Here is a 24,296-nt window from a genome sequence, read left to right as displayed (position 1 = left end):
CAAATAGCTTGTATATTTCGTGAACTCCTTCCCATTAACGATCAAAAAGATATGTTATTGTTTTTCAAAGACCTTTTCTTCTTAACCTTCATTGTGGCAAATGAAAAGTACTTTAAATTACAAATTAATTTAAACGCTTTGTTATGGTAAGATCATTAAGTAAACGTTCATTAATGGGGGGAGACTTGTACTCAAAATCTGAAACTGGAAATATCCCAAAGTATGATTACAACACACATGACATAACCCTGGCTGGGCCATGATTTCCCAGTGCTTCCCTAAAATGCTCACTAACCAGCTCCACAGAAGCGTGCTCCAGAAGTGCGAGGAAAAGGAATGTTTGCATCTTGGTAGGAACCATATGTGTTAGTGACTCTTGGGAAAGTCGGCAGTGGTGGAGTCACAGAGTTTCCGAGGACAAATGGATTCTGGGAGTTAGCAGAGCCATTGTTGTCCTGATTCTAGAAGTCAAAGAACAAGGCAAGTTATGGTGAAGGACATACATTGAAAACCCTACTTTTGCTGTTTCTATTTACCACATAAATGAACATTGTTATTTCTTCAAAGACCTAAACAATTAAAATGATACATCTGAGAAATGTCATTGTGCACTCACTGACTGTACATAGAAACAATCTGCAAATAGCAAAGTTCCACAGACAAAATGTTTGCTATGATAGTTTCGATACTATTTATTGAGAAGTCACCAGAACTCAAAAATATTTCACAAATGTGAATTTCTTACATTCAAGGCAGCATATGGTCCCACGATTTAATGCCCTTTTCTAAAGACTCTAGAAGTACACCAATATGGTGCCACTGCCAGGTTTGATTTTCAAATGTTCTTTTCCTCAGAAAGCTGAAGGCTGTATTGGTGCAGGAGAGGCAATGATGAATTTCATTAGGAATGTTTGCCTTCATGAGAAGTGGCACTGAGACATAGAAATAATCCACATTTTCCAGCATCTCAATGTTGACTATCATTGTTCGAGGTTGGTGCTGTACATAGAAGGCAGTTTGGTAGAAGAGTGTGCAAGGCCCTTGCACTTGTAAGCTCAATTAGAGAGGCACATTACCTTGGAACCCAGCCCTCATTTGTGCACAAACGCGAGCATCATCTATACACTGCAGCTCAATTATTGAGTGCTCAAAATTCAAAATATTGAACTCAGATTTATGGAAGCAGTGATCCCCAAGCTCCTGTATGCTTCAGAGACGTGAACCTCCAGAAGCAAAAATGGCAAGGTACTTGAAAGGTCAGATAAACAGCGTCTCCATGAAATCCTCTATGTTCATCAGCAGGCTAAGAATAAACAAAGTGTGACTCTCTAATTGAGCTAACAAGCAAATGGTCTTTACACAACAACAAACATCTAGAACTCGTGGGTCAGGCAGCATCTGTGAAGAGAATGGTGCACATGAAACCCTGTCTTTCCTGTAAAGGCTGCTGGGGTTCCTGGATGGAAGTGAGAGAGATGAGAGAGAAGTCCAAGTGCACCGCTTCAAACCACGTCTATTGAATTCAGTGCTCCTATGTGACCTCCTTTACATTGGTGAGACCAAACGTAAAGTAGCTGATTATTCCACCGAACATTTGTGCTCTATCTGCCAAGGCCTGTTGGATCTCCTGGTTGCTAATCATTTTAACTTCCCTACCCTTCCCATCCCACACCAACGTTTCTGTCCTTGGTCTCTTCCATTGCCAGAGTGAGGCCATATGCAAAGTGGAGAAACAGCACCTCATATTCCGTTTGGGTAGCTTTCAATCTAATGGTATGAAAATTGAATTCTCCTATTTCAAGTATTATCCTCCTTACATCCCCTCTTTCCTCTGCGATGCACACCCATTTTCCCACCATTTCTCCTTCACTCAGTCACCCTGCTCCTTCGTTCATTAATATCTAATTTCTGAATCCATTTCCTCTTTCCTCGACCCCTCTCATCTTCGATCAGCTTTACATTTCACTCCTCTCCTTATCTGAAACCCTTTAGTCTCTTTTTTACCTCTAGCCTTTGTCACTTACTCCATCCATCTGCCAATAAAACTCCCCTCACCTGACAGTATCCACCTATTATTTGTCAGGCTTTGTCCCACCCTCACTTTTCCTTTTTCCTTTTCTGAAGAAGGGTCTCGACCCAAAACGTCACCTATTCCTTTTCTCCAGAGATGCTGCATGATCCACGGAGTTACTCCAGCTTTTTGTGTCTATCTTCGGTCCCACTTTTCCTTTCCAGCTTTCTCACCCCCATCCCTACCAGTCTGAAGAAGAGTCCCAATCCAAAACATTGCCTGTCCATTCCCTTCACTGATGTTGCCTGATTTTCTTCAGCACTTTATTTTTTGCTCAAGATTCCAGGATCTGCAGTTTCTTGTGTCTCCAGAAGAATGACCCCTCTCCCAAGCTAAAATCCCCACCATCGAGTTGTATAATGCTCGGTAGCTCTGAAGGGTAGACCACATGTCTACATAACTGACACCTGAGCCCTGAAACTATACTCCAAAATCCATTGATTTGATGAGATTTCTAATAGGACAATGAAAGTACTTCATGAATGATCGCAAAGTCTCCTAAAAAAAATAGTAACATCCTCCATAAATTGTTAGAATTTCTGGACCTCAACTTCTTAAAATGGAGAAGGAACATTTAGAAATCTGCTGAGCACGTTGAACTTCAAATGAAGCAAAAATGGCAAGAGGGTTATCATCTCCCACTCAACCCCAGTGCTAAGCAACTCCTACCCCACCCATGGCATAACACGTAGATTCTCCAGACGCTTTAACATCCACCTTAGAGTCCACAGAACTGAAGTGGAGCAAGTCATCTTCAATCTCCATCTACAATTTTAGGACAGCACAATGGGTATATCTTCACAGCGTTAGAGTTCGGATTCAGTCTGTGCAGAGCTTGCACATTCTCCACAGTCATACAGTGCCAAAGGCAACCTACAGTTGCAGTTTTTTTTCTTTCTGGTCTGACATTTGTCATTTCTACCTCTCCAGAACTTCAGACTAATATGTCCTGTTAGGCATCAGGGGATTTCTTTTACGTGACAAATTTCAACTATAAACCACCTTCCCCTTTTGGTGTGGATTTTACTTGTTTTTGTCACCAATAATGTAAAATAGGGAATTCTATGCTATTTCACTGCAATAAAAGTAGCAAGTATTATTATACATGCACAAGGGAAGAGCAGCAGAAATCACAGACAATAGGTAAATAAATGACTTTGGAAACTTTACTTTCCACAAAAGCTGGATGGCAGATTTTTTTCACCAGCTGCAATCCTTCAGATTCATTATACAAAACAAAATTACTGAACTTCACATAACCTAATTAGTACAGTATTTAAATTGTAGTCCCAATTCAGAAGTAAATAAGATTTTTTTCATTCTTGTGACGCTCCATCACATGCTCACATGCATCCAGTTACTTTGCACTTGAAATTATTATTAGAATTTTATCTAATGAAAAATTTTAGTAATGAAAAATGATTTGACACAAGACATTCTCACCACAATGCCTTCCAGGCTAGACACCAGCTGGCGTAGACAGGGTTCCAGGCAGCTCTGATTTCGCTTTACTTTCTGAATGGATGTGTCCTTCAGAATCTGTAGTAAACAAAAATTGACAGGTTTATAAAATTTAAAATAGAGCAAAAGGACTACACAGATCATGCCTATCAATATACAAGACAAAAACACACGCTACTCCCTTACATGAAGTACATACTATTTCACAAGTAATTCAACAAGAAGCACAAAAAACATTAACTGTGATAAATATAGATATAAAGAAAATGAGAGGTACATACAATACTATACAGATGGGATACATAAAACCACCCACATATTAAATCAACTACAGACCAGCTTAATCACTTATGATACACATGCAGTAATATACAATTAGTATACACACTAGCAAATATTTACAAGAAACATTATCATTTGGTCAACAACATTTTACCTGCAATTAATTATTTTGATTGTTAGATGCAAAAGCAACTATTTTGTGTGCAGCAAACCCCCAAATAGTGATGAAATGTCAAGATAGAGCTGACCAATGAATCTGATAATGGATACCATGTTCTTCATCAACAAATAATCCGTCAGAAAAGAATGACAAAACCTCAATTTAATATTGCATCTGAATGATATACAAGTTACAAGTTATACACATTAATTTTCAACATTCTCATAAAGTGTTCTACACTCATTTAACACTAGTAGCGGGAGTAGGGAAGTCCACAGACTGCCCCTGTAGGAAAAAATAATTGTCATCAGTGGTCATCTTACCTTAAGGAGTTTAGTCTTCATGCTGGAACTGATGGTGGTGGGATTAATGAACTGGAAGGAAGGAGCAGCATTGTTCGGGTACTGTACTGGAAAAATCACAACCATCTTCACTCGCAGATTACCACAATGCACTGAGACTGTGCAGTTGCGATTTATAGCATCCATCTGTACCACAAAAATGATGGTATTTTGGTATTAATTCTACAGCATAAACAAAAACTAAAATCACAATGTACCAAAAGGTGTTCTGAAGAAATTTAATTTTCACTGAACTTGTGTCTAAAATTGAATAAATCAGGTTTGAGAGTAAATTTTCTATTAAAAATTACAAAGCCAAATAAAAGTACAATAACTTGAATAAGTCCAAACATAGGAATACACTGGGCACAACACACATTATTTCCATCAAAGTTAATTCCAGAAGCCAGCTGATAAAAAAAATTAAAAGGTTATTTGTAATAAAATGGTTGGTAAATCAGTGTGGAGGAGAAGAGAAAGGAGCAAAACACCCCACCCCCTTCCTTTGTTTTAAACTGATTTTCTAAAATCTGAACTTCTGAATCCAAAATCTAACTCTTAAACATATAACTATCCCATGGACTTTTTTTTTCAAGTGGGACACTGTCAGGAAAGCTTTAATAAAGCAAACAGTGCACAATGTCAGTAACAAGTCAGTGTTGATAATACTTCCATTTTTGCTCATGGCTTATCTATTTTAAAGAGTACAACGCAGAACAAAAGAAAAATACAAAAAAAGCTAAATTCTCAACTTTTAAAAAATAATTCGATTCTTATTCAATAACATTCTACAAAATATTGGTTGAGAATGGTTTGGACCTGCAAAGAGCAGCAAAAGTCAACCCAATCGCTATTGTAATGAATCCGTGCTTTCAATCATACCTCATCTACCATCACATTGCGGATTTGCAGGTTAACCAATGAGAATTCTTGTTGCAATGTCTGCGGTAGCCCAAGATAATCTGGTTTAGAACTGATAGTCGCACGATTATGAAAATCTTCCCTCAGTGCTTAAGAAAAGGGATATGGAGAGTTACTGTAGTGCAGGCAATGCTTTAAACTGATTAAAGAAACACAAATGGATAGGTAGAGAACAAGAATGATGATCAACAGTGATGAACACAAGAGATACACACAGAGATACAACCAAGGCCTGTTGCTTAATTGGAAAATAACAGAAAGAATGAATTTCTAGCATATTTACCCCGTAAACATGATATAGCTTGGTAAGTGTTATTTCTACAATAATCCTACCTCCCAACTTCACAGGTAAATCAGATTTAGTTCCTTAAAATGGCAGCCAAAACCAAATTGTTAAGTATAAAATTGACATTCTAAGCATAGGAAGTATATACAGTAACAGAAAAATAAACAAGAAATATGGACACATCTGCTAAGTACACAGTGCAAACAAAATTATGCTCAGGACACGAACAACAAACAAAATATCTGCAGCTGTCCACTTTTAAGTTTCTTTTTTTAATTTATCTTTCAAATTTTATAAACATGTAAAACTGCAGTGATCAAAATAGGTTTTAAATCACAGTAAGGCAGAGAATTCAGTATGTCTTGATAAGTGTTTTGCACCCTCTCTGTCTATGTCTATAAAATTGATTTAAAAAATCCAAAATTATCATTGCTCATTGTCATAGCTACTGCTTTGTCAGCTCATTATCAAGAACTATTACAAAACCACTTCGGTAAACTTTATGATAACTTAATTAGTGCCGCAAAGATAGGTCACCTTTTAAAATCAAAAGATGCTGTTTCACTGCGTTTGTATAAAGGTTGAAATGATAGCCATCTGCATTGTATTAAATTAAAAAACATTCACATTCAATGGTGTAGTCGCAAAAGACAAAGTGTTGGAGGAAATTAGCGGGTCAGAGTATCTGGGGAGGAAATTGTTAGACAACGTTTCAGGTCAGGAACCTTTGAATCCGTCTGAAGAAGGGTCCCAACCTAAGTCATCGCCTGTCCATTCCCTCCCCAGATGCTGCCTGACCCGCTGAGTTCCTCCAGCACTTTGTGCTTTGCTCACGATTCCAGCAACTGCGGTTCCTTGTGTCACAGTATTAACTAGCAAGTTAGTTGACATTAGACCCTCATCCTGCTGCCCTTCCGATACAAAACACATTTGTAAGTCCAATTGATGGTATACAAATGACGTATCTGAATTGGAAATGAACATCAATAGCAAGTTTCTAAAGATCTAGAAAATCTGGGATTGGATCAGGAGATTTTGTAAATTAGCTTCTTAAATTCAATCACATTAATTTTTTTTTAAACCAGCATCAGTATGTTTGGCCACCCGGTCTCCGTTTTCTAATTACAAAGCCATGGTTCACACTAACAAGCACAGAATGGAAAAGTCCAATAAGGAATTAATGACCACCTTACCTTCATCCTCCTCATTTACGTGACTTAATGTTGGGTGAGGGTCTGTATCCTGTGAATGAAGGGCTTTATCTGTCTCTGGGAGCAGGGAAACACCATCAATTAACTCATCGCCATCCAACATGTCATTTGCACAGAGCTGAAACAAAATTGCTGATCAAAACCTCATGTTGCTGAAGGTGCATTGAAAACTCAACCGGTAAAGCAAATAATCATATGCCCCCTGCCGCAAATGTCACAGTCAAAGCATGCAAGCGACCATCTACCCCAATTCAATTACCAAATTAGTGTAAAATAATGACCAATTTTATATTTGAAGGATAAATTTTGGCCAAGACATCTGCAATAATTTCCTTATTCTTCTTCAAAGTAGTTTCACATATTGCAGCTATGGTTTATTGCACCATTTATTTTTGCTGTTTATTGCCTGGCTCCACATTTCCCCTTTATCCCCCTTCTTTCCCCTCACTCCTGTCAACTTCCATCCATATCCCTCCCTCTGGCTTTACATTTCACTCTTCTCTCTTTCTCTGGCACCCTTTGGTCTCTTTTTTGCCTCTAACTGTTGTCACTTACTCCACCCATCTGCTGATTCCTCCTCCTCACTTGTATCCACCTATCACTTGCCAGGCTTTTGTCCCACCCTACCTCTTTTCCAGCTTACTTTCCCCTTCTCCTTCAGTTAAGCACAGAAATGCAATATTACGTAGAGATCTACATGTAAATCCTGCCATTACAGAAAACCTGACATGACTCTTAACCTTTGTAAAACTGTAATCTGAACGCTTTGCACACTGTGGGAGATGCCAATTATTACCTATTGTTAAGGCAAAGAAATGGTTGAAACACAATCACAGTGACAGTTGTGACTGTATAAACTTGCACCATTTGATTAAGTGGGAAACCACTTACCTTGTGTAACTGCATGTCAATTCGCCACATCCTCAGAGTCTGGTCACGTGACCAGGTAACCAACTGATAGTCCTTCAAATCTACAGGAAGCAGCAAACCAGAGTTAATGGTTTGCCTCCACATCCATCTAAAATATTAAATGCATCTGCAAGTACCATGAAAAAGAAATAGCAAAGAAATCCATAGGCAGAAAATGAACAGCACAAACACAGAGCATGGTGCTTGTACATGAAGAATACCATGCTTAAATTTTTTTAAGGTTTAAAACTGCACATTTAAAATTATTAGAATTGCCCCAATGCAAGTTCAAATCTGGAAACTATAAACTATAAAATAATGTTAACGCTGCCAGAACATGTACCTATGGATTCATCTTGATAATTTTGCTTACAGGTATGTAGGTTAATTGGCTGGGTAAATGTAAAAATTGTCCCTAGTGGGTGTAGGATAGTGTTAATGTACGGGGATCACTGGGCGGCAAGGACTTGGAGGGCCGAAAAGGCCTGTTTCCGGCTGTATATATATGATATGATATATGTTGTTCATTTGAGCACCCCTTGAGACTGAGTTTAAATAGTCCTCTCCAATGACAACCTAATTATACCCAAATTAAAGGCTTAGAACAGAATAAATAATAATATTCTTTTGGTTACAACTATAGTAGTTCTTAAGTATGATGAGAAGAAAGAAAATCGATACACATGCTTTAGTTATGACACAACATTAGAAATCTTACTTAGAAATTACAATAATGAATGAGGAGAGAAATTGAGAGATAAGAGGTCTTCTGAACTGAGGTTACAGAATAAAGACATTTTCTTTCTTCAGGCTGACTGTACTATATCCAACCCAAGAGTACTTTCTTAAGAGTTGTAAGAGTGCATGAAATGGAGCAGTGGGGATGGAGATCCAGCGGAGGAGGAGATAGAAAAGCAGGTTGACAAGATGGGGGGATGATAGAGGACCAGGGTAGACAGAAAGGGAGAGAAAAGAAGGGACAAAGCGAGTGCAGGCCACCAGATATTGTTCATGCGGTTGGGTTGTGGACTACACATGCGGAACACGAGGTGCTGTTCTTCTAATTTGTATGGCCATATCTTGGCTGTGAAGGAGGCTGAGGATAGACATGTCGGTATGGCAATGGGAAAATTAATTAAAATGGCTGGCAACTAGGAGATCCAGAGACTGCAATGGACAAAGTGCAGTTGTTTGACAGTCGCCCAGTCTGCATTCGGTCTCACTGATGTTGATGAGGCCACATTGAGAGCACCAAATGCAATAGACACAATTGGAGGAGATTTCGATGAATTTCTGACTCATCTAGAAGGGCTATTTGGGTCCCTGTATGGTGAGGAAGGAAGTGCAGGGACAGGTATTACACTTCCCACAGTTGCCAGTAAGGGTAGGGATATCAATGGATAGATTGGGATATCAATGGTTAAATTGTCTCGTATGATGGAGACAGAGATCGAGGAAAGGGAAAGAGGTGGAGTTGGTCGTCTTGTTGAGTCTCATTGTCTGTAACTCATTTTCACCAAGCCCACAGCTAACAATGGCCTGTTTCTTTTATCATCGTCACTTTTCTGCATATCTTTCAATCATTTGTTCTATATCTCTCTGTATCACTGTCTATATCTCTCGTTTGCCTTTCCAGACTCTCAGTCTGAAGAAAGGTCTCGACCCGAAACATCACCTATTCCTTTTCTCCAGGAATGCTGTCTGACCCACTGAGTTACTCCAGCTTTTTGTGTCTATCTGAGGGAAAGAGATGTCAGGCATTAATCAGTTCATTACCAACACCACTCTCCCCTTTCTTAATCAAGCATTTCCAACATCCCGCTTTCCTTTATTTCTGTTCTCAAGAGACAAACTATCCACTGATATTGCCACTGACACCCAGGTATCTGACCTCACCTCCACCTACCCCATTTCTTGCAAGGATGGCAACACTTTCTCTCAGCTCCTGTCTCCGCCACATCTGTTCTTGAGGCCTTCCACACCTGAAAATTCCTTTTTCACAAAATGTGACACCCCCCCACTGTGGTTGATCAAGCCTTCACCCATATCTCTTTTGTAACTCACACTTCTGCTCTCAACCCACTTCCTCCCACTTCCTCCCCCTGCCCCCCTTCCCCCCCACCCCCCATTCCTTTCTACTTTCCGGAATACTATTGCATTTGGTGCACTCGTTGTAGCCACTTGTATAACGGTGAAACCAAACGCAGATGAGGCAATTGCTTTGTTGAGCACCTATGCTCTGTCCACTGTGGCCACTTGTAGTTAGCCATTTTAAGTTCCCTTCCCATTCCCATACTAACTTGCATGTTCTCAGTCCCCTTCAATGCCAAGATGAGGCCAAATGCAAACCTGAAACTCATATTGCATCTGGGTAGGCTACAACTTGATGATACAAACATTGAATCCTCCAATTTCAGGTAACATATACCCTTGTCTCATTTTCTCTCTACTCCCATTAACCCTGATCCTCTCTCACACAGCCTATTTCCTACCTTCCCCCAGTCCACATCACTCTGCTCCCCCCCCCCCTCCCCCACACCCCTAATACTCAAAAAAACCTTGCTTTTGTTGTTTCCACCAGCCCTCATTCAGTTTCGCTCTTCACCTTCCTTTCTTGCCAGATTCCATAGCCTGCAGCCTTATGTTCTCCATGTATCAACTCCTGGCCTCTATTGCTATCGCTACCCTTCTCTCCCCACCTGACTGGTATCTGCCAAATGACCCTTCCACACCTGCATCCACCTATCCCTTGCTAACTCTTTCCTCACCCCTCCGCCCAGTCTTTGTGCTGGCTGCTTCTCCTGTACTCTTTCAATCTAGATGAAGAGTCTCAACCCGAAACGTCAACGGTCTATTTCCCCCTATAGTTGTTGCCTGACTCAGTTAAAGTTCATCCAGCTGCTCCCTTTTTTTGGTACAGATTCTAGTATCTGCAGTCTCTTAGTTTAGTTTAGTTTAGTTTAGTTTAGAGATACAGCGTGAAACAGGCCCTTCAGGCCTCCGAGTCTGCACCGACCAGCGATCCCCGCACACTATCCTACATACACAGTTTGACATTTTTACAATTTTATATTTATACCAAGCCAATTAATCTACAAACCTGTACATCTTTGGAATGTGGGAGGAAACCAAAGATCTCAGAGAAAACCCACACAGGTCACAGGGGGAATTTACAAACTCCGTACAGACAAGCACCGTGGTCAGGATCGAACCTGGGTCTCTGGCGCTGCAAGGCAGTAGCTCTACCTTTACGCCATCATTGGTCCCCATTGTGCATCTTGTGCCTCCATTGCCTGAACAAAAGCTGCCATACCTGCTAAGCATTTCCAGCATTGGCAGCATTTCATTTTTGGGTGATGGTAGCAAGATTGTGGCAGGAGTTAAAAAAATAGCTTTTCTTTGTTTAGTTGGGGGAACCTACTGCTCACCCAAGATTGGGCAATGGACATTTAGTCTGATAGCACAAGAGCAGTGCAGAAATCAAAAGAGAGAAATGTCATCAGCATACACAATTTCTGAGAGTCTTTATAGATTATTTTGCTGATGGGGGACCCACAAATAAAAGAGAAGGAGAGCAAGAGAAGGAAAGCGAGAGAGAAAAAAATAATAGAATAAAGAACAAAATGACAACTGAATTTTACAGATCATATATGACCAGATCTCATCTCAGAATTCAGGTTCACTTGTTTGTGCCTTGTAGTTCTTACCTTCCACCTGTTTACGCCACTGAAATTCTAGTACTACATCATCGTGTCCAACAAAGGTATGGACTGGAACATTCAAATCTAATATGTTCCAGAGCAGAAGGCTGTTCTCACCACGACGTAATTGTGGGACCATCACTGTTACCAAGCCATTGGTGAAAGGCTGCCAAGAACAGAAAGCAGTTCACTTGTAAATTTTATTATCTGTAAGTTAATTGTAAAAGGAAAACAATGTGCCTTGATTTTGCATACAGAAATCACTTCAGTTTCTACATAGATTAACAGATTCTAAATAAACCATTTGGCAACACTTAATGTTATTGAATTAATCAAACATATTCCTTCCAAAGTATACTATTATACTTAAAATATCTCTAAGAAACCTATGCCAGATGAATGTAACACATTGCTCCAATCCACAACAACATGGCAAGCTGTGTTTTCTGTTGTGTTATGAAAGGGATGTATAGGTCCACCACTGGTTTTCCAGCACCCTTGGTTCCAGAGCCTCTCTGGATTATCCACTAAATTTACAGTTCACCTGGTTCAATGCCTGTTTTACGTGACCGTTGAGTACTGAAATGTTGAGTGTTGAAATGAAGTGTTGAGTACTGAAAGCTAAATCAAGATCATCAATGTGCTCAATTCACAATTAAAGGAATTATAATCAACATCAAAATTAAAAGGGAAGATGGTAACTTGTAACTACCTTTCACCCATTTACTTCAAATTAAGAAAAGCCCTTACCGTGTACCGAGCCTTCCACACTGGCACTTGACAAGAGAGGATGTTTAGATACTTCCGCGGTTGGCGGTAATCCCAGAACTAGGGACCAGAAGAGAAAGAAAAATTACTTCCCGCTTAACATGTGGAATAAGAACCAAGGATTCCTGAAATCCAGTACTCACCCTGACCGAATTGTCTTGGCTTGATGTAGCAAAGACGTATTCATTTTCTGGGTGCCAGTCCAGCCCATGGATTTTTGACAAGTGAGCAGCTATATATTCAACCGCTGTGTTAGGTTTCTAGGAAAGAGAGGAGATATTGTCTGAATTTTGTTTTAAATACCTGATGCAGATTTAGGATGAGGCAGAAATCTTCAGAAAGCTTTTTACCCTTTTCTCCAGCTTCAAAACCTTTCCTCGGTGCTCTCCTTTCTATGCACTGTCTCTGTGCTGGAGGTGATTGATCAGCATACACCATATTTTCCAGGTTTACAGGTTATAAAGATTTACAGGTTATATTCATCTCCTGCTGTACACTTACACATTTTTCACCTCATTCAGCATTGATATTTGCTTCTTGTAATCTTTTCTCAACAACAATTTGTAAGTCACATATTTAGTTTGTAGCTTCTTGCCATTCGTGGTCTCGCAATCAGAAGATTCTGAGCTCCATTTTAAATCCACAGACTTGAGCACAAAATCAATGCTGCTACTCCAGAGGATTTCCAGAAAACAGGCTGCAATATTACAAGCAACTTATCTTAAAGGCCGTGAGGTCTCATCCAGCCTCAAAAGGTGGATGAGAAAGATCCCATGGTGTTACATCAAGATGTCCAAAGAGATGTAAAAAATATTTATCGTTCAATTAACAACATTAAAACGATAACCTGCTAATTATCTTTGATCGGACTTTACTGGCTTTACCTTGCACTAAATGTTATTCGCTTATCATGGAAAACTGGATGCTTACCATGTATCTACACTGTGAATGGCGCGATTGTAATCATGTATTTTGTTTCCGATGGCTAGTTAGCACGCAACAAAAGCTTTTCACTGCACCTCGGTGACAATAAGCTAAACTGAAATTATTACATTGTCATTGTGGTCCTTACGATGTATAAATTTTCTATGATACAACAGTAACTATACTTAAAAAGTGCTGTATTGATTCTAGAATACCCTAAGTTGAGAAAGGTGCTGTACAATTTTTGTTATTCAGTTTATTTAGGTATCTGGGCATTTCTGGCAAGATCAACATTTACTGTCCATCCCTAACTGACCATGAGGTGGTTGAAGTGAGTTTTCTTGAACTACTGCAGGTTTCCTGGTGAAATGACTCCTATGATGCTGTTGGGCGAGAAGTTTCAGGATTGGGTTCCAACAACATGGGACTAGACCTGAATATTGTTGAGGTCTTGCTGCATGCAGAAATTTGCTGAGGAATTGTAAATGGACTGAATACAATGTAATCATTTATTATCATCCCCTCTTCCAACATTATAGATCATTGATGAAGATGATGTTGTTTAGAATGCTACACGGCCCAAGGAACTGCTATTATGATGCCCTGTGGCTGGGATGACTGACTGAGGGGCCCCCAACCACCACAATCATCTTCCTTTGCGCCAACCACTGGAGTGGTTTCCCTTTGATGCCAATTGATTTTATTTGTGTCAGGCCATCTTGATGCCACATTCGATCAAATGGGCGGCACGGTAGCGCAGCGGTAGAGTTGCTGCTTTACAGCGAATGCAGCGCCGGAGACTCAGGTTCGATCCTGACTACGGGTGCTGCACTGTAAGGAGTTTGTACGTTCTCCCCGTGACCTGCGTGGGTTTTCTCCGAGATCTTCGGTTTCCTCCCACACTCCAAAGACGTACAGGTATGTAGGTTAATTGGCTGGGTAAATGTAAAAATTGTCCCTAGTGTGTGTAGGATAGTGTTAATGTACGGGGATCGCTGGGCAGCACGGACTTGGTGGGCCGAAAAGGCCTGTTTCCGGCTGTATGTGTATGTATGTATGTAAATGCTGCCTTGTTGTCAAGGGCATTCCCTTTCATCTCACCTCAGATACTCGGGCCTTTGGATTATGGTTGAACCAAGGATGTGATGAGACCTAGTACCGAGTGGTACTGTCAAATTTCAGATTGGGCATCAGTGAACAGATTATGTTGATTAAGTGCTGCTTGATCACATTATTGACGATACCTTCATCACTTTGCTGATGTTTGGGAGTAGAATGATATAGAAATAATTAGATGGATTGGATCTCTCCTGCTTTATATGAACAGTACACATCTGACGATTTTTCCAGATTGTCAAGTAGATGCCAAAGTTGTAACTATATTGGAACATGTTGGATAGAGATGCAACTAGTCCTGGGGTGCAGATCTTCAATATTACAGCTGAAATGTTGTTTGGTTCCATAGCTCTCACTGTATCTAATGCTCTTAGTTGTTTCATGATGTAATGAGAAGTGAATCAAATTGACTGAAGGCAGGTTCTGTGATGGTGAGGAGGAAATAATGATTACGAATGCTACAGTCTATGGAAATATTGGTGAGGCCTCGTCCTCCTGTCAGCTGCTTAATGGTTCACCACAATTCATGATTTGATGCAGTAGGACTGCAAATAGACGATAAGTGCAGGAGTAGGCCATTCGGCCCTTCGAGCCAGCATTGCCATTCAATGTGATTATGGCTGATCATTCACAATCAGTACCCCGTTCCTGCCTTCTCCCCATATCCCCTGACTCCGCTATCTTTAAGAGCTCTATCTAGCTCTCTCTTGAAAGCTTTCATTTGATTTAATCTCTAGGTTGTGCTATTTAGCAAACAGGTATGAGGCCTTTGTTGCAGGTTCACCAGACCTGCATTTCATCCTTTTTAATTCTGCTTGGCGCTGCTTTCAGAATGCCCCTCTGCAATCCTTGCAGAACCACAGCTGAACCCCTTCACTCCCAGAGAAATGGGAGAATCAGGTATACACTAGGCTATGTTACAGTTTATGGTGGGGTATATTTATACTGATGCTGACGGTCTACAACTCCTCATGAATGTCCAGTTTTCAGTTGCTAGATCTATTCTGATTACAATCTATTAATTCATACAATCCACTGTTTTTCAGGCCCAGTTCTAGGCCAGGGGCTTCCACATTGTCGGCTCCTTCTGCGTCACATCGATCGACTCTCCTGGATCTTGCTGCTTTACCTTCCAACAGGGAACCTCAATAATAACACCACTAGGTCCAGCAGGCCTTCCCCCTATATTCCAAAAATGTCACTTCCTATGCACCCCACCCCTATATTACCCCTCACACTCCATTCCCCTCCAAGCCCCCATCATTCACAGTACCTTCCGTGAGCCTCCCTCCACCTCCCACTGACACAGCCCTTACGCCTGTCAGGTATTCACCATCCCCGCCCCCCCCGGACCTCCCTCTTTCTGATGGAGAATGGTCAGTCCTCAGCAGAGGCCTTGCCTCTGTACCCTTGCACTCATATCTCAACAGGTTGCAAGCCCACGGTGGTGTTCCATCATTTTCCAGGCATTTTTCTCTGGTAAGGACTCCATACCACCCAGTGACAACCCCCTGCTCCCATCTCCAACATTCCTCCTTCATCAAGTATTCCCCGTCGGCCTTCCACCCTCTCGAGAACTTTTTATTTCCAACATCAATTGGCTTGACTTCTCTACTCCCCTTACCCATTCCAATTTCACCCCCTCTACACGTACAGCCCTCCATCATTCAGCAATAATTCCGACTGTTATTAAACCCACCAATAAGGGATCATAAGATCATAAAGCATTAGAGCAGAATCAGACCATTTAGCCTAGGTCTACTCTGTTATTCAATTCTGGCTATTTCTCCCTCTCATCCCCATTCTCCCGCCTTCTCCCCAAAATCTTTGCAGACTGACCTCCACCGTGCTGAGGCCAGGTGCCAGCTCAGATAACTCATCATACCTACCCATTGACCATGACCCCACTGTCAAACGCCACCCTGGCCACATTCACATTTCACTCCTGCCATCGGGAAGAAGGGATAGGAGCCTGACAACTAACATCCAGGTTAGTTCCAGGAACAGCTTCTTCCCGACAACCATCAGGCTATTAACACTGCAATCTCCAAATAAGCTTTGAACTACATAGACATGGGGGCATTGTTTTTGTCCTTGTGCTATTATTGCTTGTTTTTTATTTATATATAAAAAACAGAATAAACGGACTATATTTCTAAACACTATCAGTCACACGCAAACAAAAGACAATAGACAATAGCTGCAGTAGTAGGCCATTCGGCCCTTCGAGCCAGCACCACCATTCAATGTGATCATGGCTGATCATTCTCAATCAGTACCCCATTCCTGCCTTCTCCCCATACCCCCTGACTCCGCTATCTTTAAAAGCTGTTTAAGAACAATTCAAGAAAACCAAAAAAAAAGGGTTCAAATGTTTTTCCAAAATAAGCCCATGCATGCACACAAGCTTAATTTCTCTCAAGCTCAACAATACCAAAGTAGGACTTTAACCTTTTGCACCACTCACCCGTTTGTCCCAGATTCGGACATCTCCATCATGGCTAGTTGCCAAGCAACAAGGGTTTTTCTTGTTCCATTTCACCTGGGAGGCTCCAGCTGCATAATATGGAAAGAAGAAAAAGATAAACTAACCACTCACATAACTAAATTACAAATATTCTTCTTCACATGCACTGTTTAACCCAACATGCCAAAATGTTCTTCCTTAACTTCCTTAATGTAGTGCAACAACCATTTCACCAACCTTGCACAGACCAGTCACTGTACAGCGACATTCACTGATGAAAATATCTTGCAGGGTTTTTCTCACTGCTTATCTGATGTCAAGATATCTGCTTAACTAATCACTTGCGGAATCCAAACATCTTTTTTGCTTCAATAATCAACAATTGTACCAATATCAGGTTATTTTCAACAAAAGTTCAACCAAATATTGGTGTCCAAAATCTCTCACTTTGTAAGCATGGTATCCTCCCTGTTGTCATAGATGGATCCCTCCTAGTTGCATGTCATAGAAACATAGAAAATAGGTGCAGGAGGAGGCCATTTGGCCCTTCGAGCCAGCACTGCATTTCAACTCCCAGACCCATTCCCACACTGACCTATTAATCCTCGGCCTTCTGCTCTGCCATGGCAAAGCCAACGCAAACTTGAAGAACACCTCATATTTCGCCTGGGTACACGCAATGATATGAACATTGAATTTTAAAACTTCAGTTAACCCATACCCCCTCTGTTCCCCCTCCCTGTATTTCTCCATACCCCCACTATATCAACCAGTTTTGTCCTTTGCCCACTCCCATCTCCTATTTCCTCCCCCATCTGGTTCCAACTACCCAACAGTCTCTCTCATCTGGTTTCACTTACCATCTTCTTTATTAGAGTCCAGCACATGCACCACTTGTGCCTCTATTTATCACCTTCCAGCCTCAGCCTCTGCCTGTACCTTCACTCTCCCTGCCCCACAGCTGGCACCTTCTGCTCTTTTCTTGTCTGTTTCCACCCATAATCTCCAGCTTCTGGCCAGAATCCCGACCTGGCACCATTGGTCAGTCATCCCTTACTCTATCTAGGTCCACAAATCAACCAGTCCCCACCTCACCCTTCCCCTCTCCGCTTAATACTGGCTGTGCTCCCTCTATGCTCTCATTCCTGATGCATGTCAACGACTCCATTCCCTCCACAGGCACTGCCTGATCTGCTGAGTTCCTCCAGCAGTTTTATTTGCTCCAGATTCATGTATCTGCAATCTCTTGTGTCTCCATCTCGTTAGTGCATCCATGCAGAATACTCACCTACAGCTGACAATGATACCGATGGTTTTCGTGTATCTCTAAAGAGAGAAAAATATTTTGTTATGGTAATTCCATCCATAAGTGAACAGTAATTGTTTAACACTCAGATTCATAATGACAAATCTTAACTTTACAACTTGATGCTACATTATGTCCAGATCTACCAAGAATCCCATGAATGAGCTCAAATTCCAATTTGATAATAATAAAGTAACAATTTGTATTTATATAACACCATCATAGCAAAAGATCTCAAAAGACATCACAGAAACAGAATCAAACAAAATTTAACTCCAAGGTGCTGTTTTGACAAGTGACCATAACCTGAGCCAAAAGGCAGATTTTAAGAAATATTTTGAGGGATAAAAAGACATATGGATGGATTTTCAGTGGGCAAAATTTCAATGCTCTCACATCAATTCTACTGATAAACAAGATTATAGTTGTTACATTAGCCTCTGCCACCCTATAGATCAACAGATCCCAGGAAACATTTCTCATGTTAGCCACATTGCTAGACTCTCATTGTTAGAGTACTAGCAATCTGATTATTCCAAACTACTTTTGAACAATACATTGCTTAGAATACCACTTTGTGAGTGAATAAATATACCCAATACTTCCCAGAGCAGAACAGTTTCCCCTAATGCGCTCATAATTCAGAACAAGAAAAAGTGTTTCCATTTTTTCTGATATAGGAATGATTCATAATTTGTTTTATACTTCCAAAGCCCTGGACTTACTTGACATCCCAAATGTAGATGTAGGTGTCAACAGAACTTGTAACAAGCAACTCGGGTTCAAACCATGACCACTCCAAATCACTGCAAACAAAATGAATCAAAGATTTAAAAAAAGAAAATGATGACTTCTATGTGGATTTCTAACGCTCTATAAAAGTGAATACATTTAGAGAAAGAAGAATATCTACATGCTAGCAAACAGGTTCCACAGGACAGTAAGATTACAATTCAAAGATAATTTTTTTGGGGTACCTTTTTACATCAGGGAAATCATCCCTCTCACAATTCTCTGCTTTTAATGTTACTGACCAGGAGGATCCTAGAATGGGAGATTTTGTTCCATATACTTTACTGACATATGTACATAGGTTCACATGCCATATGTTGCAATCTATAGTCTCATCTTCATCCTAAATCATGCAAATTTTCCTACACAAACACAAATATGACAGGACAATAGCCTTTGACTACAAGAACAATTTTTAAATCCTTTATCAAAGATTGCTCAAGGCCCAGAACTTGAGTTCAGGAGATAAGGATTAGTTGAAAAAACTAAATAGAAACTCTTTATTGCTGAAAAATGATAAAGACACCATATCAGTTATCCAGGAGCCAAAATAAAAGCTTAAATTAATTGAACCAAGCAACCAGCTGCTAATTATTGCTAATAATATCTGGGAAATTAAGCCAGCATTTTATATCTCCTCAGGCTGTGGGCATAATTTAAAACAAAATACCTTATAACACGGGTATGACCCTGCAGTGAAGTGTGGATCTCGCCATTTCCATCAAGCCATTTGTATAGGTCCACCCGTTGGTTACACTGAAACAGACATCCAGATGTCACCTCACTTAAACTACGTTGTTTATGCTCAAAATGCTGGCTCAGCCAACAGAGGCGGCGTTAGAACCAGTCTTTCACTGGAATCTGTGCTCAACAGATTACAGCCATATCTTTCAATATTTTATTTAACTGAGCATTAACTTTTTAATCACATATTAGATATTATGATTGATGCATTGGAAATCAGAGTATAGTTTTATGCACACACTTAAAAGATGTTTTGAATGTCTTTCCCAGCTGTGATGAAAGATATGAATCTAGAATACATTTTCTAGACTCCTGGACAAAATTTATTATTCACACAAAATGCACTCTTAACCATACCATTATCTCCTTCTTGTTTTTTCATCCTGTGCACAAAACCCTGGCCTCCCTGTTGTCAGCGTTGATTAACTGAAACCGTATCATTTGTGAAAGACAATGACTGAGCCACAGCTGCCAGAAACACTGGCCGGGAGGAGGAAAGAGAGAAGACACCCCAGCATGGTTTTAAATTAAAATGTAAATCCAACTAAGCCAAGGACAAGGATTATCATATTCAAACAATAACACATTCCTCATATTTTAGCAACCGTACGGATTTAACTGCAAAGACCAAATTTAAAAGGATCAGAAACCCAGCAGTGAAGCTGCAACTGACATTTATTTTCATAAAGCTTCTGTGACACACAGGGGAATTCCACCATTAGGTCCTCTACAATCTACCATCTTTTCTGAAATTGGCTAACTACGTCACTTCATCTTTTCCTACCATCCAGACATCAGCCTCCATCCCTATGATTACATTTCAGAAACCTATTGATTTATTCCTCTCTCAGATTATTTATATGCCCCTCCCTATAATTCACCCCAATCTTCTTGTGATGTACACTTTCCACTTCATTCTCCTACTTGGCTTTAACCAGAGGCTTTTACAAATGGCAATTTGCTAGCCTCTCAATCAACCCAGCTGTCAGGTGAAAAGTTATGGGGCAAAAGACGAGACCTCCGTCAAATTTAGACTTGCATTCTCCATTCTTCAGCACATTAAACCTAATTCCAACCTCATAAATACTTGGTCAACTAACATTTGATCTAAGACACCCTGTTGTGGTAAGATGCATGCTTCCCTGCAAGCTTCAGCAAACACTGATTTAAAAGAGAATTGCCTAATAAATGTGACACCAGAATGAGCAGGTACAAGAGACATATACTAATGAGCCAAAACATTATGTCACCACGGGCACTCTGACCGGTCTGCTGCTATGCAGCCCCATACACAGCAGGGTGCGATGCACTGTGTATTGTGACACATTCCTCCCGTGACCACCATTAAACTTTTCTGTGACTTGTGCCACAGTAGACCTTTTGTCGGTTCGGACCAGATGGGATAGCCTTCGTTGCCCTCGCGCATCGATGAGCCTTGGGCACCCAACACCCTGTCGTCGATTTGTGATTTGTCTCTCCTCGGACCACTTTCGGTAGGAACTCACCACTCCTTACCGGGAGCACCCCACAAGCCTTGCCGTTTCAGAGATGGTCTTGTGGGGTGCTCCCAGGGGAGGGGGTGGGTGGGGGGAGAGGGTGGAGTGGGGAGGGGGGAGTGGGGAAGGAGAGGGTGCTGCACCATTGCAGGAGAGGTTTGGGCCCAACGGGTCCACTTGGTCTAGTTTATCCTATATTCGATGCTTCTGCAGATAAATCAATGACTCACAAGATTTTTAACCTACCTAATTGTATAATTGTTTCTGCTCATTTCACCATCCAGTTTATGTCACCTTAAAGTCTACAATTATTCCCATCACCATCTGCTAGACTGTCAAACATACATGGTATTCTTAGATCTTCATCAACGTGTTTAGCATTTAAAGCATTTCTAATTAAAAAATCCCATCCTTTAGTTTTAGTTTTAACATGGGTAACAAAGATAGTGATTTTTTTAAATTTACAATCCACATTCCTGTAAATCCAAAGAACTAAATGCAACATTTTACTTACTGAAGCTGCAAAGTAATGAGAGGAGGTCTCATGTGGGTTCCACTGCACAGCCCCAATGTCCCACTTACTCTGCCTTGCAATCTTTTTTGGTACTTCTGAAGGAGCGTCTAAATTTATAACATATAAAAAGTGGCGCCTGTGAAGGAATAAACATTTCCACTGATGAACCAATATATCCATAAAAAGGTAACCTCATGCACACCACCAGTAGCCATCCCGATCCTCTCACCCATTATTATGAAAGAAACCGATCACAATGTATTCTAGGAAACATAACTGTGCAAATGAGAGGATACACTGATGAGCCAAAACATTACGATCACCTGCCTTACATGCTGTTGATCCTCCGTGTGTCACCAAAACAGCGCCAACCCGCCGAGGCATGGACTCTACAAGACCCCTGAAGGTGTCCTGTGTTATCTGGTACCAAAACATTAGCAGCAGATCCTTCAAGTCCTGTAAGTTGCGAGGTGGAGCCGCCGTGGATTGGACTTGTCGATCCAGCACATCCCACAGATGCTCAATCGCATTGAGATCTGGAGAATTTGGTGGCCAAGGCAATACCGTGAACACTTCATCATGTTCCTCAAACCATTCCTGAACAGTGTGGCAGGGCGCATTATCCTGCTGAAAGAGGCCACTGCCATCGGTAAATACCATTGCCATGAAGGAGTGTACCTGGTCTGCAACTATGTTTAGGTAGATGACGTGTGTCAAATTGACGTCCACATGAATGGCCGGACCCAGGGTTTCCCAGCAGAACATTGCCCAAAGCATCACACTCCGTCCACCGGCTTGTCATCTTGCCAGTGCATCCTGGTGCCATCACTTCCCCAGGTAAACGGCACACACGTATACGGCCATCCACGTGATCTAAAAGAAAACGGGACTCATCGGACCAGGCGACCTTCTTCCACTGCTCCAAGGTCCAGTACCAACACTTGCGTGCCAAATGTAGGCGCTTTTGACGATGCAGAGGGGTCATCATGGGCACTCTGAGCGGGCTGCGGCTATGCAGCCCCATACTCAGCAGGATGTTATGCACTGTATGTTGTGACACATTCCTCCCATGACCACCATTAAAGTTTTCTGTGACTAGTGCCACAGTAGACCTCCTGTCGGTTCAGACCAGATGGGATAGCCTTCGTTGCCCTCGCGCATCGATGAGCCTTGGGCGTCCAACACCCTGTGCCAGTTTGTGGTTTGTCCCTCCTCGGACCACTGTTGGTAGGTACTCACCACTGCTGACCGGGAGCACCCCACAAGCCTTGCCGTTTCAGAGATGCTCTGACGTGGTCGTCTGGCCATAACAATTTGGCCCTTGTCAAAGTCGCTCAGATCTTTGCTCCTGCATCCAACACATCAACTTCAAGAACTGACTGTTCACTTGCTGCCTAATATATCCCACCCCTTGACAGGTGCCATTGTAACAAGATAATCAATGTTATTCACTTCACCTGTCAGTGGTCATAATGTTTTGACTAATCGGTGTACACAGATGCTCCCCAACTTACAATGCTTTGACTTACAATATTTCGACTTTGCGATGGTGCAAACGGCAGCGACCCCTTAGCGAGCCGCAGTTTGCTTCTGGTCACGTGATTTCAATGCATATTCGACTTACGATATTTTCGGTTTCCGATGGGTTTCTTGGAACGTAATCCCATCGTAAGTTGAGGAGCACCTGTATAAACTCCCACTCTGAAGGAAAACTTTGGCTGACAAGAGTTAACATTGAGCCATAATGAGCAATGAGCCATATCCTGTTCTTGTGGAATTGTGGTTTTGGCTTTCTCAAACATTGCTAAGTTATCCCCTATGAAAATGCTCACCAGATGTCAGTAATTCCCAATAGTAAGCAGCAAAAAGTAAAACGCCACACAGTTCCTTATGGTTAATTCTGAGTTGTAATGGTAGCAAGGACTGCCGTGGATTGCCCATCTGGAAAAATTTCCAGTTTAACACAAGTCCCAGCCACACAACCGCTAAAGTTCAGCAAATTTTGGCCAAGAAGATTTAATCGCAATCAAGCGGCGATTTCAGTCTTGACCTCCTGAGTTGCCAGTATGGAGTTAGTACATGTGTATGAAGGAACTGCAGATGCTGGTTTAAACCAAAGATAGACACAAAATGCTGGAGTAACTCAGCGGGACATGCAGTATCTTTGGAGAGAAGGAATGGGTGACGTTTCGGGTTGAGATTGAGTCTGAAGAAGGGTCTTGACACGAAACCCTCATTCATTCCTTCTCTCCAGAGATGCTCCCTGTCTCACTGAGTTACTCCAGCATTTTGTGTCTATCTTGGAGTTAGTACATTCTCCATATGATCACGCGTGTCCCCAGGACATACTGCCAACATTATGTTGGCTGTTAGGTTAATTTACCAGTATAAATTTCCGTGAATGGCTGGAGAATCTGGGGGGGGGGGGGGGGGGGGTGATAATAGGCATGCATAACAAGGAGAAAGATGAATATGGGTATTGTTTAATTGTTTACTGTATGTCAAGTTGTTACTTGCGAGCAAAGCACCAAGGCAAATTCCTTGTATGTATACATACTTGTCTAATACAATTTATTCAATTTTATTCAATTCAATAGAAGGAAAAGGAATATGGAACCCATAAAGATGTTTACATTCAATTACTACCCATTCGTGCAGGTCTGCTTACCCTGAGAGCACCGCAAGTTGGCCATGGCAGTTCACAGACATTGCAGTTGCCTGATGTACAAAAAAAAAACAAATTAATATTTTGAACAGATGTCCAACAAACAAGAAACTGATGTCCCACACTTATAAAGCATCCGTTTTCAAGATTAATTCAACGTT

General features: G+C 41.2%; 1 protein-coding gene across 3 annotated transcripts in view; it reads right to left on the bottom strand.

Moving 5' to 3' along the window:
* wdr59 (WD repeat domain 59) overlaps positions 1–24,296 on the bottom strand; it is a 57,478-nt gene that overhangs the window by 30,659 nt on the left and 2,523 nt on the right. For all 3 annotated transcript variants that reach the window (XM_078400527.1, XM_078400528.1, XM_078400529.1), the window contains exons 2-16: positions 24,139–24,188; positions 21,471–21,606; positions 19,387–19,472; positions 18,650–18,730; positions 17,907–17,944; positions 16,619–16,707; positions 12,255–12,371; positions 12,094–12,171; positions 11,350–11,509; positions 7,625–7,704; positions 6,716–6,851; positions 5,198–5,325; positions 4,298–4,462; positions 3,515–3,610; positions 296–461 (exon numbers count right to left, since the gene is read on the bottom strand). In XM_078400527.1, the coding sequence (XP_078256653.1) occupies positions 296–461; positions 3,515–3,610; positions 4,298–4,462; positions 5,198–5,325; positions 6,716–6,851; positions 7,625–7,704; positions 11,350–11,509; positions 12,094–12,171; positions 12,255–12,371; positions 16,619–16,707; positions 17,907–17,944; positions 18,650–18,730; positions 19,387–19,472; positions 21,471–21,606; positions 24,139–24,188 (1,606 nt within the window). The remainder of the gene's footprint in view (positions 1–295; positions 462–3,514; positions 3,611–4,297; positions 4,463–5,197; positions 5,326–6,715; positions 6,852–7,624; positions 7,705–11,349; positions 11,510–12,093; positions 12,172–12,254; positions 12,372–16,618; positions 16,708–17,906; positions 17,945–18,649; positions 18,731–19,386; positions 19,473–21,470; positions 21,607–24,138; positions 24,189–24,296) is intronic.

Source organism: Rhinoraja longicauda, chromosome 6 (genome assembly GCF_053455715.1).
Source record: "Rhinoraja longicauda isolate Sanriku21f chromosome 6, sRhiLon1.1, whole genome shotgun sequence".
NCBI lineage: Eukaryota > Metazoa > Chordata > Chondrichthyes > Rajiformes > Arhynchobatidae > Rhinoraja > Rhinoraja longicauda.
The sequence above is the reverse complement of the archived record's forward strand: the minus strand, read 5'-3'. Positions and strand labels throughout refer to the sequence as shown.